The following is a 17,723-nucleotide window of genomic DNA, read 5'->3' on the forward strand; positions in this document are numbered from 1 at the left end:
ACATTTATTAAGTACGTAAGTGATAAAAAGTATTATGTAATAATACCATTTAAAAAAATACCATTGTCGATTTTTTCTACTTCCTTTTCTCCATGTATTAAAGCCTTCTTTTTGTAAATCAGCTGCAAATTAAAAAATATATATTTTAAGTACAATGTTAAAATTAGGTTTAGTAAGTTCGTTCAGTGTATTTAATTAATTCTATTTGGTATATGATATTTTTTTAGACTCATCAAGCTGAAGACGAAGCCGCCGTGGCGCAGTGAGACAAAATTATATCTATACTAGCGGACGCGCGCAGCTTCGCTTGCGTATTTAGGGGTGAATTCCAAAAAACCACGAAACATGTGTTCAATGAGATATTTTTAAGAGTCTAAGCAAGGATTTTTTAGTAGGTAGCGTAATTTTAAATCTGTGCTACTAATCTTTTCAAGTACTTATTAAAATATATTTAAATGACTATTTTTGGATAGTTAAATGACTATTTTTAAACGGAAGAAATTATAAACAAAAACCTACCTACTAATAACTACTACAAAAAATATGAAACCAAATATATCGCGCTGAAATAATACATTAAACTCCAATTATCCAATACGTGCAAACGCATCTAAATCTTCGTTGCTATAGAGCAGGCGGGTTTTTTTTTTCGAGCTTGTGGTTAATGCTTAAGAGGGTATTCTGTCCCTGATGAAAAGCAAGCACTACGTGGCTGCCTGTGAGGAAAATTAAATAGAATGCATGGGCCGGGAATCGAATCCGGGTCGCCCGCGTGGCAGGCGAGCATTCTACCACTGAACCACCGATGACTGCTCATGACGCGCTTGTATAAGCAAAACGTCGCGGGGCGCGTTTCGCCGCAAGGATGTTTTGATATTGTAACAACTTCTAAAGTACTTATTAAAATGAAAAACAGTAAAAGACAGTTTTGATCTACATTAAATGGCCAACGTAACTAATATACTTATTTATATGCTGAGAGTAAGGGATAAGTAAAACTTGAGTCGGCACAGCTGATGAGTCAACGCCGTGATGTGTCAACAATTAAATGCGTTTTCTCTAAAACTATTCGCAATTTCGAAATAGTGTAAACAGTAAATTTTATCTTCGTTTAACGCAGAAAATTAATAAAGTATTTAAAAGGATAAGGATTAATACCATTATGGAAAAATATCTCTCACAATAAAAAATATATTGAAATTACTATTTTTAGACAGAAATATGATCACTGCACGTTATCCTTAAAAGATAAAAATATGCTGCCGCGGACTTTTTTGTAGATCTTATTAAGAGGAACAATACTCCAGTACATTATTTTCATGTAGTACTTACCATTAAAGCAGCACATGCGCGAAAGTGTCTCAACGGGTAGGACTTAATACACATTTATAGTATTTATGTTAATTTACATAAGAATGTACAAATAATAAACTATATATAAACCTTCTATGAAAAATACTCGACCTAATGGTGAAAACCGCATAAAAATCCGTTGGGTGGTTTAGAAGAAGAAGAGTTAGAAACAACAGACAGACACGAAAAGCGACTTTGTTTTATAAGATATAGGATATTGAATCTAAATTATATTGTTGCGTAGTCAGACATCAAGATTGCTGGAATCTACAAACGTTGGTTTGTAGGTTCAATTTCCATTCGGGATTATATTAAAATTATTTCACGCTTTGACTACGACTGTTCGATTGATTTCATCAAATTGTCCATTGTACGATAGTATCACTACTATATATCATATTGGCTATTGTGGCACAATGGGATGGTTTATGTATATAAAGAGTTAAGCTTAAAATACTTACGTCATCAATGAATTCGTACATTATTTTTTTATTTTTTTCCTGTCGTTTGCCATCTGGTAAGAATTTGTAAATAGCATCGATACGCAGCCATGGTTGGCATACGCGCTTCGCCAAGTTGCTAAAATAATTTTTGAATGCTATAAAGAATTCATGATCAGGATGATTTTGAATATTTATATTGACACCGAGGGCTGTTTCTGTAATAAGACATTAAAATTTATATGTGAAAACAGTTTGTTCAAACTGAATTTAAAGTTTTTAAAAGATATTCTGTTAGCGGTATGTGCCAGCATCCTCAGTTCCATTAGGCAAACTCGAGTTTTGGGAAAGTGTCAAAGATTTTCTAAGATATTAGAACGAGGAAAAGTATATTGCTCGTAACAGCCAACAGCGAAACCCCCAGCATAAGAACCCCCGGAGGACATGATGATGAAGAGATTGCTCCATCAGCATTTCATGCATGAGCATTCAAGTGTTTTTGTCAACACCACTTTAAATGAAACTACTGTTTTATTTATAATAAAAATTAATTAAAACCGACCGAGTAAGTATTTTAATTATTAGTTTTATATTCTTTAGTTATTATTAATTGAATATTTTATGATATTACCACAAAGAGAATCCAAAGCATAGGGACAAAGGTAATTGAAGCACGAAAAATTTCCATTGCCCACTTTAGTTTCAAATTTTTCAGCTAACACTTTACTGTTTGCTTCAAAAACACTTACAAATTTACTGAGATATCTCGTAGAAAAAGATGGCGCTACAATTTTACGCCGCCGTTGCCAGTAATCATCTGCAATGGAATTTAAGAATAATAATGGAAGAAAAGAATCATAAGATTTTAGAAGAGACAGCCATTGTAGTGCAGTGAGGTAGCATATTACTGTAAACAAGGAGGTTATGGCTTCGATAGTTACTCCGGGGAATGAAGTGTCCTTTTAAGGGTTCTGTACCCAAAGGATACGCAACCTTATCATTAAGACTCCACTGTCTGCTTAAAATCAGAGTATAATAAATATTTAAGGAGGCTACCAAGTGACAGACATTATTTTTAGCCCTTTTTATAAATAATGGTACGGAACCACGGATAAAAATCCATCAGTCCAATCCAGACAAAAAAAAAATTTTTTTTTACTTCATCTCGCTTCTTTTGTCTCGAATTTTATTAGCATTTGTAATAATATCTAAATCTGAATAATTTTTATTAATATGAATAGCCAGATCCTTTTTCTTATCAAAAAAGGAACATGGCAAATTTTTACTTACGTGAGGTAAACACTGTGCCATTCCCAAGTAAGTGTTTTATTATTTTGTGTATGAAATCCTTATCGTGCGTCGTCTTTAAAACAGTGGCGGCTTGTGTCGGATCTGCTACTACTGTTTAAAAAGAGGATAAAAAATGTTTTACACTTAATTTAATTTAACTTGAAAATTATATATTGTATGTATCAATATTTTTCGATATTATACGCCTTATCTGCTTCAATCACAGCAGCTTAAATTTGGAAACCGTCTGTTAAGATTCCATTACGACGTGACGTGTCCAGTGCGAAGAAATTAAAACACTTAATATTTCTTATGCTCCTGTCATATTCATATCCCCCAAGTGGGTCAAGCCCAAGCCGTCGCGTTTACAGTCACAGGCTTGTTTGTGCCACTGCGCCACGACGGCTTCAACTCCGTTCCATTACTTGCAGTGTCTCCAATTTTAAAGTATGAAATATAAAAAAAGAATTTGATATGAAATTTTTCACATACATATCATAAGCTTATGTCCCATCCACATACTTGCAGCACCATGTTTTCTTCCATACGCTTGCCAGGAGGCTCTTATTAATATGTCCATAATATCTAAAATTTAATTAAATTGTTTTAACTGTGTCCGCATGCTTTATTTTGCTTTTTAGTAATTCAGATGTAAGGAAAAATCTATCTATTCGTCTGTCATCAGGCTGTAACTCATGAATGAAATAGACGTTTAAAATTTTCCTAGATACACTAAAAATCAAAAATTAGCAGTATCCCGCAGACAGCAAGATAGGCAGAGAGAACCTCGTGTTAAGACATTCCGTTCCCCACTTTCCATCGAATTCTGGAGGCATTGCGTTGAGTGGCGGAACCCAACGTCGAACTTTGCCTCGTTACCAGAGCAAGGAAATAAAAAAATTAAACATTTCACATGCAAGTGAGAATGCTTGTGCCCCTGGGCCACGACTACCACGCCTCATTTTCTTTTCTTTAATTAAACGATTGTATTACAAAAAAATATAACTCAACTTTTGTCATCATCTAACATTATTTTTCGATTACATTGTATTATAATTACGTTAGCTTCAAACATTAATGTGAAATAAAGTACTCTTTTCCGTGTAAAAACAAAACACGATGACAGTCTAAATTCTAGTCTAAACTCAAATTATTTCCACTAAGACCATTGGATCGTAGGTACAGTGTACCACGTTTATTGAGTGACCGAACTTAATTCCGCGCTGTGTAGTGGAAAAAAACGAAAGTAATTTTAAAGGAATAATCTTTCCCCTGGAACAGAGACTGGACCTATCCATAGTGGTCTTTACGGTAAAAAGCAGTCACACTACGCCATGGACAAAAACCAACAATAACTAAACAATTTATTGTAATTTATAAAGTTATTATTTGTTTGCTTCACTTTGTTTCAAGCACGTAAGCAGGGGGAACCTGGGAACCTAATATAAAGACACTCCGTACTCCAATAAGACATTCCTTTCCACATTTTCCGCCTCATTCCTGAAACATTGTATGTTGAGATGTGGAGCTTCACGATTTGGCCTCTTTACCAGAGTGAGAAAATGAAACCTGGAATAGGGGATCAAACCCACCACTGTCGCATTTACAGTTACACTCGTGTGGCCCTGCGCCACGACAGGCCTCTCTTAAGTTAATTAAGAACTAAAGTAATTATTTAAATTTATCATAAAATATTGCGAGGATTGAAATTCACCATTCACTAGAATTCGGCGGAAAGTTGGAGACGGAAATGTCTCAATGGGAACTGAGTCTCTTAACACTAGGTTCCCAGGTTCCCTCTGTCTCCGCTGGTATGTACGCTGCACAGGATGACGCTAAAAAAATAAACTTGTCTCCACGTTAGTTTTCCAAAACTATATAAAAAAATTAATATTTTTACCGAGATCCTTAAAGATCCGGAAAGACATAAAAAAATAAAATGTGTTAAAACTAATGACTCACCTTCATTATTTCCCATAAAGTTATACGCGTGCCCTATAATAGGTAGATATAGAGTGTCATTTCCTATTTTTTTATGAATTTCTATAAAACTTCTTGATTTCCACCGATCAATAATCACTAAAATTACAAGTATAACGACAGCAACAACGGTAATCATGGTTTACACTTTAAGAGTATCGTCGCACGAATGGGCTTAGAAAATTAATATTAGGTGTTTATATCGACGACGTTGGTTTACATAAATGTAGCAGTTGCTACTTATTGAAATAGATGTCAATTATAAAAGCATTATATTTTAAACTCAAAAGGACAATAGATATAAATAGATTTAACATAATCCTAATTATATTTTTTTTGACATATAAAAAAACAAAGATAATGTGTTATTTAATTTGGATCCCTTGTAATGTTTGTATTGTAATGTTTTCATATTTTATTTAATTTTATATTGTGTTTGTTACATACATGTAAGTATATTTGTATTCGAAGATAAATTACAATTCATTAGAAATGATTGTTTGCCAGGACAGAGTCTAACGACTCTAATGGATTATTTATACTGAGAGGACTAATATAATAAATAATAATGACATTGTTTTGACCATTTGTTTAATTTTCCCAAAATGTAGCATTCTAAATACTAAAGTATTAATTATGTCTTTATAATAATTAAGCTATAATAAATAGTCCTCAACCCCTTTCTAACAGATCTTAACTAGAACTAAGTTTGTAACAGATCTTAACTAACTTAACTAGAGTTAAGCGCTCAAATGTTCTTTGTTGTTTGCAAAAATAACTTTTTCATTTTCAGGAATTCATTTTATTCTGAATTACCTATATTAGGCTTTATATGGAGTGGTTAAAACTACGGTTTCATTTAAAGTTGTGCTGACAATTCCACCCTGTGTCCTATCCTATCCTATATCTTATAAAACAAAGTCGTTTTTCGTGTCTGTCTAAACTTTCTAACTCTTCTTCTATACCCAACGGATTTTGATGCGGTTTTCACCATTAGGTCGAGTATTTTTCAGGAAAGGTTTGTATATAGACTATTATTTTTACATTCTTATGTAAATTAACATAAATACGATAAATGTGTATAGTCCTACCCGTTGAGACACTGTCGCGCATGCGCTGCTTTAATGGTAAGTACTACATGAAAATAATGTACTGGAATATTGTTCCTCTTAATAAGATCTACAAAAAAGTCCGCGACGGCATATTCGTATCTGTTAAGAATAACGTGTAGTGATCATATTTCTGTCTAAAAATTGTAATTTCAATATATTTTTTTGTGAGGGATATTTTTCCATAATTGTATTAATCCTTATCCTTTAAAATACTTTATCAATTTTCTACGTTAAAGAAGATAAAATTTGCACTATTTCGAAATTGCGAATAGTTTTAGAGAAAAACGCATTTAATTGTTGACACATTACGCCGTTCACACATCAGCTATGTTTCACTTATTCCTTACTCTCAGCATATAAATAAGTATATTAATTACGTTGGCCATTTAATGTAGATCAAAACTGTCTTTTACTGTTTTTCATTTTAATAAGTACTTTAGAAGTTGTTACAATATCAAAAAAGCCTTGCTGCGAAACGGCTCGCCACTCGCCATGCGTCCCTCGGCGTCCCGCGACGTTTTGCTTATACAAGCGCGTCCGCCGCGCCCGCCTGTCTTATACGGTGGTTAAGTGGTGGAATGCTCGCCTGCCACGCGGGCGGCCCGGGTCCGATTCCCAGCCGATGCATTGAAATGAAATGAAAATTTATTGACAAAAAATTTAATTTTACTATTAAACAGTATTTAATTTTCTTCACAGGCAGCCACGTAGTGCTTGCTTTTCATCAGGGACAGAGTCCCTCTTCCTTACCCAACCGGTGTCGCTGTAAAAGCCAATAGGGCTAACAGCATTAACCGTCAGAGAACCAAGGCCCTGATGTCGTTCGGAGCTGCGGAGTCACGCGACATAGTTGGTTACATCTTTCGTTTAAGTATTTTTGGGTAAGAGAATAGTAGGTAGTCTGTTGTTTATAATTTCTTTCTTTTAAGTTTTCTGTTGTTTGTGTTATATATTTATGTTTACTTTAAAACAGTTGGAAAATCCTTATTAAAACTACGAAAATGCGGGTTGCGTTAGGGTTTAATTAATTTTCACATTATCTTAAGTGCTTTGCATTTACATAAAAAGTTTTATACTACTGTAATATAAGAAGACATCCGAATGACTTCAAAATTGATGCATAAGTCTAAAGCCTGGTTGCCATCGCGAAAGAGATATAAGCGTGTAATGCTTAGGGGAACGGTCTTCTTTGAAATAAATTAATTTTTAACAAAAAGAAAAACCGCCTTCTAGCAACGAACTAAAAAGTGAAAAATAATTTTACAAAGATTTTTTAATTTTAAAGTCGGTGCCAAGTAAAACAAACAAGCTTAGTAATTAGATATTGTAGTAAGGTTGTTGTAGCATTAGTTTGACACCTTAACGGTAAAATAAAAATGTTTGCCGTTAAATATTTATTTTATGTTGTGTTTAAGCATTTGTTTGTTATAGCGGCCACCGAAATCTAAATCTATACTTATAATAAATCTGTAGAAAAGTCATTTCTATACATTGAAAATATTTTAAAAAAATAGCTAGTGTGTTAAAGGACAATTAACAGAATCCATTTCATTATGAACCAAACTGATATCAGAGATAATGTGTTCCTTCACACTAACACAAATGTTTCTCTTTGTTTGACCGACGTACGATAAGCCACAGTTACAATCTATTTTGTATACTCCTACACCAGTTGTAAACTTTACAGGGTGCAGGCGTAACATGAGACCAGTTGTGTCGCAGAGGCACAAACTGTGACTCAACACCACGCCACTCAACACGCAATGCTTCCTGAATTCAGCGGAAAGTGGGGAAAGAAGTATCTTAACACTAGGTCACAGGGTAGAGGCCCTGTTCTATGCGGGATACAGGGTGAAGCTGATTTGATTTCAAAATAAAATATGAAATTCTTATATTAAACAATCAAACAATTTTATTCATTTATATTATAATTAATATTTTAATTCTTATTTCGATATTCTACTTGTACTTCGTAGTTATTGACATGTTTCATCATAATTTCAAAAGAATTCTGAAGTGGATTTGTTTTGTCGTATTTAAAGCTAGTTGCGGGAAGTAAGCGATATCTTCTTAATAATGTTGCTATAGTTGTCTTTATAGACAAAAGTGCGTATTGGTAGCCTGAAATAAAAAAAATAAATATATATATCATTATATACTTATATAGGTTTTGCACTCCGAATTCATTTATTTATGCTTCAAATGCGCTGTTTTAAATTAACTTCAAAACTTTCATATTTTTAAACTTCAAAAACTTGTTTTTGCTCTTCAGAAATTTTATTTTTTATCTAATTCACTTGTATTTCCACCAATACATAGTCCGGCGGAAAGGACCGAGCGAGCAAAAAAAGTTAAAATGGACTAAATAGAAAAGTTAAAATGGTCAGTTCTAGGGAGCGGAACAAAGTAATTACAAAATACAAAATTCTTTGTTGGCGGAAATGTAAATCTATTTTATTTTAAACTAGCGGACGCATCCTTAGGGGTGAATTCTAATAAACCATGAAACACATGTTCAATGAAATATTTTAAAGAGTCTCAATTTCAAATTTTATAAAAATCGGATAGATAGACTTTTCTATACAAACTTTCAACCCCTTATTTGCACCCCTAGGGGATGAATTAAAATGAACCAAGAAACATGTATTCAATAAAATATTTTTAAGAGTCTAAGTTGCAAATTTTATAAAAAGTCGGTGGCGATTTGAAAATTTTTCCATACAAACTTTAACCCCATATGGGGTAAAGTTTAAAAAACCGTGAAACACGTATTCAATTAAATATTTTTAAGAGTCTGAATTTACAATTTTATAAAAATCGGTGCAGATTTTTTTTTCCATTCAAACTTTCAACCCCTATTTCACCCCTTTAGGGTTAAAATTTTCAAAATCCCTTCTTAGTGGATGTCCAGATTACAAAAGCTGTCATAATTTCAGCTGTCATAATTTTAGCTGTCATAATCTCAGCGTGCGTCTTACCTCAGTCAGGAAGGACAAGTCCTTTTTATATATTTAGAAAAAGAATATAAATCCTTTCTGCCTAAACATAACTCGCTCACTTCTCTTAGGCAGAGGGAACCTAGTGTTACGACACTCCATTCACGATATTCCGCCCAATTTTGGAGACTGCGTGTTGTCGCGCTTTGTCTCAACATCAGAGCGAAAAAATGGAAATATAATTTTTAAGTAAATATTTCATTTCTTCGAGTGGGGATCGAACCCACAATTGTCGCGTTACAGTCACACCCTTGTGCCGCTAGGCCACGACGGCTTTAAATAATCTACAAAACTTACTTTTTGTAAGTTTTGTAGATTATTTAAAGCGAAATCGATAATTCAAAAAAACTATGATATTTTACACAGATGTTTTTTTTATTATATACTAGCGAACGTGCGCAGCTTCGCTTGCTTATTATTATTAGGGGGTGAATTCTAGAAAACCATGAAACACATGTTCTATTAAATATTTTTAAGAGTCTAAATTTCAAATTTTATAAAAATCGGTGGTGATTTAAGATTTTTTCCATACAAACTTACAACCCTTTATTTGCACCCTTAAGGGGAGAATTCCAGAAAACGATAAAACACGTGTTCAATTAAATACTTTTAAAAATCTAAATTCCAAATTTTATAAAAATCGGTGCTGATTTAAATTTATTTCCATACAAAATTTTAACTCCTATTTCACCCCTTTAGGGTTAAAATTTTTCAAAATCCCTTCTTAGTCCAGATTAAGAAAGTAAACACCTGTCCAAATTTTACGTTTCTACCATCAGCGGTTACGGCTTTGCGTGCGTTTTACCTCAGTCAGTGAGGACAAGTCCTTTTATATATATAGATTATATAGCGAACAGAATCCATCTTACCCACACAACTTCTTGGTCCATTACTAAAAGGTAAAAATGCACTAGATATCACCGGGAAGGGTTCTGAGAGAAACCGTTCAGGCTTAAATTCGTTAGCATCAGTACCCCAATAGTAGGGATTGCGGTGAATCCCCCAAACAAGGATTACGAATTCAACACCCGGTGGTATAACTAATCCAGAATCTGAAAAATATTAAGTTTATGTATGTATATAATGTAGTAGGGTAGTCAGCATAAACCTAATGTTAAGATTCTCAGACTCATACTTTACATAATATTTTCGAGACGTTACGGGTTGAGTGGTGGAATTCACTGATGCGCTCATTACTGATTTCAGGTGCTGACGCACCGCGCAACCACATCTTTCATTGAGAATTTTTTTACGTAAATTATTAGTATAATGTTGTAAAGCAGTGAAAAGTAATATTCCTTTGCAATTTACATTTGTATACTAACTAGATTGTGATCGTGGCTTACTTGTGGCTTATCATAAATCTAAATAAAGAGAAACAACGGTGTTAGGGTGCGTGAACACTGCGGAAAGTTCAGCCATTACAAAAGGTTATCAAAACTTCTCCCAATATTCCCAAGCTAAGCTCAATATTCTCGCTAGGTACGCCCTAAAACTTACATCTGGGCTGGACTACTCAGGGTAGTCCTGCCTCCTCCTGCCATCACCATCCTACACTCACTCACCAGCCCTAGAATGCTAAATAGCTCATTGTCTTGTTTTTTTTAATTTTTGTGCTTATGGCACAAAAATTAAAAATGGCAATGGCAAGGCTAATATAAGCGAAGCATAGTATAGTGTTTCATTTTCTATAATTATTACGATTAATTGTGATGTCAAGGAATGTAATAAATGATCTTACTTAATTTAACTTCATGTTTTGTGCGTCTTGAAAGTACCGGAACCGGGGGGTACAAACGTAAAGTTTCCTTGATAACTGCATCCATATATTTTAGTCTTTGTAAATCTGACATCTCGATAGGTTTATCTGGATCTTCTAATACATCTAATATTCTTAAAAGAAATAAGATATCTTATTATGTGGTGCAGTGACACCAGCGTATGACTGTAAATGCAACAGTTGTGGGTGCAAAAATTGATAAAATCATAATTAGTATCTTTATGTTTTACATTTTTATCAACTCAGAGTAAAAAATATTTTATACTTACTCTTGATGTACCTTCTCTTGAACATCAGGGTGCTGTGATAACATTACTAAAGTAAAAGATGCTCCAACTGCCGATGTGTCAGTGCCAGCAATAGCAAGTGTCAGTATCTCCTCACGCAGTTCCTCGTGCGTGTACCCTTTCTCAGTTTGTTCAGATATTTCTATCATTAACTCGAGGAATGTTTTTATGTTTACTCTTCCATTTTTAACTGAAAATATATATTTATATACCTACATAGTCCGGCCATAAATATTGTTACATACACTTATTGCACTTTCTGCAAACTATTGCTAATACTGGTTTTTTTTTGTTCTGTGACTAGTGAAATCATTAACTCTTCCACCTCTTTTTAAAAACTCAAGAAAAGGCAATAATTCCATTTGCAATATTACCATTGTCGATTTTTTCCACTTCCTTTTCTCCATGTATTAAAGCCTTCTTTTTGTAAATCAGCTGAAAATTAAAAATATATATTTTAAGTACAATGCTAAAATTAGATTTAGTAAGTTCATTCAGTGTATTTAATTAATTCTATTTGGTATATGATATGTTTTTGGACTCATTAAGCTGAAGACTAAGCCGCCGTGGCGCAGTGGGACAAAATTAAGCGGAAATAAACATTCAGCTACATCTAAATTATATTGAAAACTATTATGAATCTAAATTATATTTACGTTGGTTTGTAGGTTCAATTTCCATTCGGTTTGTAGGTTCAATGATTATATTTAAATTATTTTCCGATTTGGCTACGATATGTTCGATTGATTTCATGAAATTGTCAATGCTAGGATGGGGGATCACTACTGTATATTATAATGACCATTGTGGCACACTGGGATGGTTTGTGTATATAAAGAGTTAAGCTTAAAATACTTACGTCATCAATGAATTCGTACATTATTTTTTTATTTTTTTCCTGTCGTATGCCATCTGGTAAGAATTTGTAAATAGCATCGATACGCAGCCATGGTTGGCATACGCGCTTCGCCAAGTTGCTAAAATAATTTTTGAATGCTATAAAGAATTCATGATCAGGATGATTTTGAATATTTATATTGACACCGAGGGCTGTTTCTGTAATAAGACATTAAAATTTATATGTGAAAACAGTTTGTTCAAACTAAATTTAAAGTTTTTAAAAGATATCCTGTTAGCGGTATGTGCCAGCATCCTCAGTTCCATTAGGCAAACTCGAGGAGTTTTGGGAAAGTGTCAAGGATTTTCTAAGATATTAGAACGAGGAAAAGCATATTGCTCGTAACAGCCAACAGCGAAACGTCAGCATAAGAACCCTCGGAGGACATAAGTGAAGAGATTGCTCCATCAGCATTTCATGCATGGGTATTACTATACAGAGCGTTTTTGTCATCACCACTTTAAATGAAACCACTATTTTATTAATAACAAAAATTACTTAAAACCGACCGAGTAAGTATTTTAATTATTAGTTTTATATTTTTTAGGTATTATTAATTGAATGTTTTATGATATTACCACAAAGAGAATCCAAAGCATAGGGACAAAGGTAATTGAAGCACGAAAAATTTCCATTGCCCACTTTAGTTTCAAATTTTTCAGCTAACACTTTACTGTTTGCTTCAAAAACGCTTACAAATTTACTGAGATATCTCGTAGAAAAAGACGGCGCTAAAATTTTACGCCGCCGTTGCCAGTAATCATCTGCAATGGAATTTAAGAATAATAATGGAAGAAAAGGATCATAATATTTAAGAATAGACAACCGTTGTAGCGCAATGAGATAGCATATTACTGTAAACACGGAGGTTATGGCTTCGATAGTTACTCCGGGGAATGAAGTACTGTTTTTTTAAGGGCTCTGTACCCAAAAGATAAAACGGGATCCTATCATTAAGACTCCACTGCCTGTTTAAAATCAGAATATAATAAATATTTAAGGAGGCTACCAAGTGACAGATATTATTTTTAGCACTTTTTATAAATAATGGCACGGAACCACGGATGAAAATCCGTCAGTCCAATCCAGATAAGAAAATATTTTTAGGATTTCATCTCGCTTCTTTTGTCTCGAATCTTATTACTATTTATAATAATATCTAAATTTGAACATTTTTTATTAATATGAATAGCCATAATATGAATATTCTTTTTTGTTATCAAAAAAGGAACATGGCTCAATTTTACTTACGATATGTAAACACTGTGCCATTCCCAAGTAAGTGTTTTATTATTTTGTGTACGAAATCTTTATCATGCGTCGTCTTTAAAACAGTGGCGGCTTGTATCGGATCTGCTATTACTGTTTAAAAAAAGGATAAAAAATATGTTAAACTTAATTTAATTTGACTTGAAAATTGTATACAGTATCAATATTTTTCGAAATTATACGCCTTATCTGCTTCACTCGTAGCAGCTTAAATTGGGAAACCTGAAATCCTTGGGTACCTGAAATCCTTGGGTATACTCCGTCCCTATTAAGACGTGACGTGTCCAGTGCAAAGAAATTAAAACACTTAATATTTCATATGCTCCCGTCATATTCCCCAAGTCATATCCCCCAAGTGGGTTTGACAGTCACAGGCTAGTACCTCTGCGTCACGACAGCTTCAACTCCATTTCGTTACTTGCAGTGTCTCGAATTTTAAAGAATGAAATATTAAAAAAAAATTGATATGACACTTTATACTTACATATCATAAGCTTATGTACCATCCACATACTTATAGCACCATGTTTTCTTCCATACGCTTCCCAGGAGGCACTTATGAATTTGTCCATGATATCTAAAATTTAATTTAATAGTTTTAACTGTGTCCGCATGTTTTATTTTGCTTATTAGTAATTCAGATATGAGGAAAAATCTATCTATACGTCTGTCATCAGTCTGTAACTCATGAACCGTGATAGACGTTTAAAATTTTCCTAGATACAATAAAAATAAAAAATCAGCTGTATCCCCGAACAGCAAGGTAGGCAGAGGGAACCTAGTGTTAAGACACTCCGTTCCCCACTTTCTACTAAATTCTGGAGCCATTGCGTACTGATCGGCGGAACCCTTATAGGATCACTTTGTTTTTCACCTGTTCCTCTGTCTATTAAAAATTAAGATACTAAATCAATCCAATTGAAAGATACGAACGTTAGTATATTGTTTTTGCCGAATTTGGTATACAATTCGCCACACAATCAACAGCTATAGAACTCTTTTACCTATGTACCTACCTTATAGAATATGGGAAAAGGTAACATGATAACATACGGTAGAAATAAATGGAAAAATCCGAAAAGTTGAAATATATGATTAAAAAAACTAGAACTACAAAAATGTGTTTTTAAAGCACTTAATTTATTTAAATAAACGTTTTTTGTGACAATTTTTAATAGCAGTGTAACTACTATAATTATTATTAAATTCCTAACGTGTAAAAAATTTTGAACAATCTTCCAATTTCCGTTTAACTTTTTTTTTCCGCTTCATGTTGTATCCCACACATAACAGGGTACGGAGAGTAAAATGATTTTCATTAAAAAAATCCCAAAATACTTTATAGCTGGCTTCTGACAATTACTTCATAAAATATTGCGAGGATTGAAATTCACCATTCACTAGAATTCGGCGGAAAGTTGGAGACGGAAATGTCTTAATGGGAACTGACTTAACACTAGGGTCCCAGGTTCCCTCTGTCTCCGCTGCTATGTACACTGCACAGGATAGCGCTAAAAAATAAACTTGTCTCCACGTTAGTTTTCCAAAACATTATATAATTTTTACCGAGATCCTTAAAGATCCGGAAAGACATAAAAAAATAAAATGTGTTAAAACTAATGACTCACCTTCATTACTTCCCATTAAGTTATACGCGTGCCCTATAATAGGTAGATATGGAGTGTCATTTCCTATTTTTTTATGAATTTCTATTAAACTTCTTGGTTTCCACCGGTCAATAATCACTAAAATTACAAGTATAACGACAGCAACAACGGTAATCATGGTTTACACTTTAAGAGTATCGTTGCTCGAATGAGCTTAGAAAATTAATATTAGGTGTTTATATCGACGACGTTGGTTTATAAAAAAATGTAGCAGTTGCTACTTGTTGAAATAGGTGTACAATTATAAAATTACTAGCGGACGCGCGCAGCTTCGCCTGCTTAGTACCCTTAAGAGTGAATTATAATAAATCATAAAACACGTGTTCAATGAAATATTTTTAAGTCTAAATTTCAAATATTATAAAAATCGGTGGCGATTTGGAGATTTTCCCATACAAACTGTCAATCCCTTATTTGCATCCTTAGAGGAAGAAATCTAGAAAACCGTGAACTATATGTTCAATTAAATACTTTTAAGAGTCTGAATTTCAAATTTTATAAAAATCGGTGTCCATTTAAAGATTTTTCCATACAAACTTTCAACCCCTTATTTGCACCCTTAGGAGGTGTATTCTAAAAAACCACAAAACACGTGTTCGATGAAATCTATTTAAGAGTCAGAATTTTAAATTTTATAAAAATTGGTGGCGATTTAAAAAAAAATCCATACAAACTTTGAACCCCTATTTCACACCTTTAGGGTTAAATGTTTTTAAAAACCCTTCTTAGTGGATGTCCAGATTACAAAAGTAAACTTTTGTCCAAATTTCACGTTTCTACGCACAGCGGTTACGGCTGTGCGTGCGTCTTACCTCAGTCAGTGAGGACAAGTCCTTTTATATATATAGATATATAGATTATCTTTCAAATTAGCCCGTTCAAATTAGCTTTAAAAATAGAGGTAACGTGCGAATTAATGTATATTTAGCATAAAGCTGAAAATTGACATTATTGTTGGGGACACATAACTACTAAATATCACAAACAAATTGGTAAAAATGTGCATCGATCCGACATATGCAAAAAAATATTCAAGGTCAAATGTTGTGGAAATCAGTTTTTTGAATTTTTCAACTAAACGTCAAATGTCAAATGTCAACGTATTGTTCGTAAAATAATACTGAGACTGAAATTATTAATTGACACTGGCGAAGTGATTAGTGCTGAATTGGCACGCTCGGAACGCCATAAATAAAGAGCAGCAGAAATTATTAATTATGCTATTATCTACAAAAATTGTCTACTACATTTTTCTGTCTAATATTCACCATTTCGGAGATATGTAGAGAGATGCAAAAAGTTGTATTCATTATATAAACACGTTTTCGAAATACAATTTTTTGCAATTGCAAAACAGGATTTATTGCTAAATTACTGCAAAAATGTTGGATTGTTTTGTTCGTTAGCATGTATTTAAATATCTATGAAATCTCTATAAAAAAATAAAAATAATGTGGTAGTTAATTTGGACCCTTTGTAATGTTTCATATTTTATTCAATTTTATATTGTGTTTGTTTCAAATTTTACAGGCAGAGTCAATCTGGAAACCTAGTGTTAAAACACTCCGTTCCCATCAAGATACTTCAGTTCTACTTTCCGCTAAATTTTGAAAGCACTGTGTGTTGCCTCGTAACCAGAGCGAAAATGAAAATATTGAATATTTCATTTCCTCGAGTGGGAATGAAACCCACAACCTGCCGCGTTTACAGTCGCTCGCTTATACCCCTGCACCACGACTGGCTGCAAGCTTTATCATTTATATACATATAAGAATAATAAGCTACGTTAAAATTAGTAAACGAATAAAAGTAATTATAAATAAAATTTAATAAGCGGAAATTTGCATCATAATCAATGCCGAGTATTGCCCTTGAAATAGGAAAAAATTCTTGATAAAACAAACAGAATCATTTAAATTGGCAAATTAAGGTAATAGTATTAATATGCCGCGCCTTTAGAGTGACCTAATTAAGTTTGTAAGCCTCATTTTTGTACAAAAACGTAATTGTACAGTATTTTTTTGACGGCTCCCAAAACTTGATATTATTAAAAGGTCACTAAAGATAATTCTAAAAGTGTCAAATGAATAATGGGGCCTTCGTGGCGCAGCGGTACAAGGGTGTGACTGTAACGCAACGGTTGTGGGTTCGATCCCCACTCGAGGAAGTGAAATATTTATTTACGTTTATATTTCCATTTCTTCACTCTGGAGTCGAGGCAAAGCGCGGCGTTAAGTTAATTTTTATTATTTATTTTTTTAAATGTATACTATATAGTATATACACTAGTAGTAGTAGTTGTAGTATATACACTAATATTATATAACGAGAAAAGTTTTAGTTTTTTGTATATATGAAATTTTGTATTGAATGGGCTTACATTATCTTTGATGAACATACGCAATATTTACGAGAAAAATATAGAGATACCTACGCGTGAAAATTTTGATAATGTAACCTAACAAAAATATAAAAACACACATTCCCTATAAAAACACACATCCCTTTGAAAACTACTCTTCTGGAACCGTCAGTCAAGAACTGCAATAAGACATAACTCAAGCCACAAATACTTCTTGCACTTGTGACATATTTGATTGCTCTTTCTTTGCCACCTGCATTCAGGACCTGAGCTAGGCTTCTATTAGACA

The 17,723-nt window shown here is 33.3% G+C and overlaps 2 protein-coding genes across 3 annotated transcripts; both read right to left on the reverse strand.

Moving 5' to 3' along the window:
• Window positions 1-17: 17 nt before the first annotated feature.
• On the reverse strand, window positions 18-5,285 carry LOC146532899 (cytochrome P450 4d2-like). Its single transcript, XM_085196604.1, has 6 exons — window positions 5,046-5,285; window positions 3,576-3,668; window positions 3,084-3,194; window positions 2,425-2,610; window positions 1,815-2,011; window positions 18-122 (listed from the first exon to the last, which is right to left on the reverse strand). Exons 1-6 carry the CDS (start codon window positions 5,200-5,202, stop codon window positions 33-35), a joined length of 834 nt encoding a protein of 277 aa, XP_085052730.1. The 5' UTR covers window positions 5,203-5,285; the 3' UTR covers window positions 18-32.
• A 2,776-nt stretch (window positions 5,286-8,061) lies between these two features.
• On the reverse strand, window positions 8,062-16,712 carry LOC146532900 (cytochrome P450 4d2-like). 2 transcript variants are annotated; one of them, XM_085196601.1, is made up of 11 exons: window positions 15,034-16,712; window positions 14,800-14,916; window positions 13,890-13,982; window positions 13,388-13,498; window positions 12,715-12,900; window positions 12,098-12,294; window positions 11,613-11,673; window positions 11,221-11,428; window positions 10,913-11,064; window positions 10,041-10,223; window positions 8,062-8,296 (listed from the first exon to the last, which is right to left on the reverse strand). In XM_085196601.1, exons 1-11 carry the CDS (start codon window positions 15,188-15,190, stop codon window positions 8,115-8,117), a joined length of 1,647 nt encoding a protein of 548 aa, XP_085052727.1. In that variant the 5' UTR covers window positions 15,191-16,712; the 3' UTR covers window positions 8,062-8,114. The 2 variants fall into 2 exon arrangements, with proteins under 2 accessions (XP_085052727.1, XP_085052728.1); XM_085196602.1 differs by lacking the exon at window positions 14,800-14,916 and having other exon boundaries at window positions 15,034-16,710.
• Window positions 16,713-17,723: the final 1,011 nt, after the last annotated feature.

This window comes from Heliconius melpomene, chromosome 13 (assembly GCF_056956725.1).
Source record: "Heliconius melpomene rosina isolate 202511_hmr_F chromosome 13, ASM5695672v1, whole genome shotgun sequence".
Classification (NCBI taxonomy): domain Eukaryota; kingdom Metazoa; phylum Arthropoda; class Insecta; order Lepidoptera; family Nymphalidae; genus Heliconius; species Heliconius melpomene.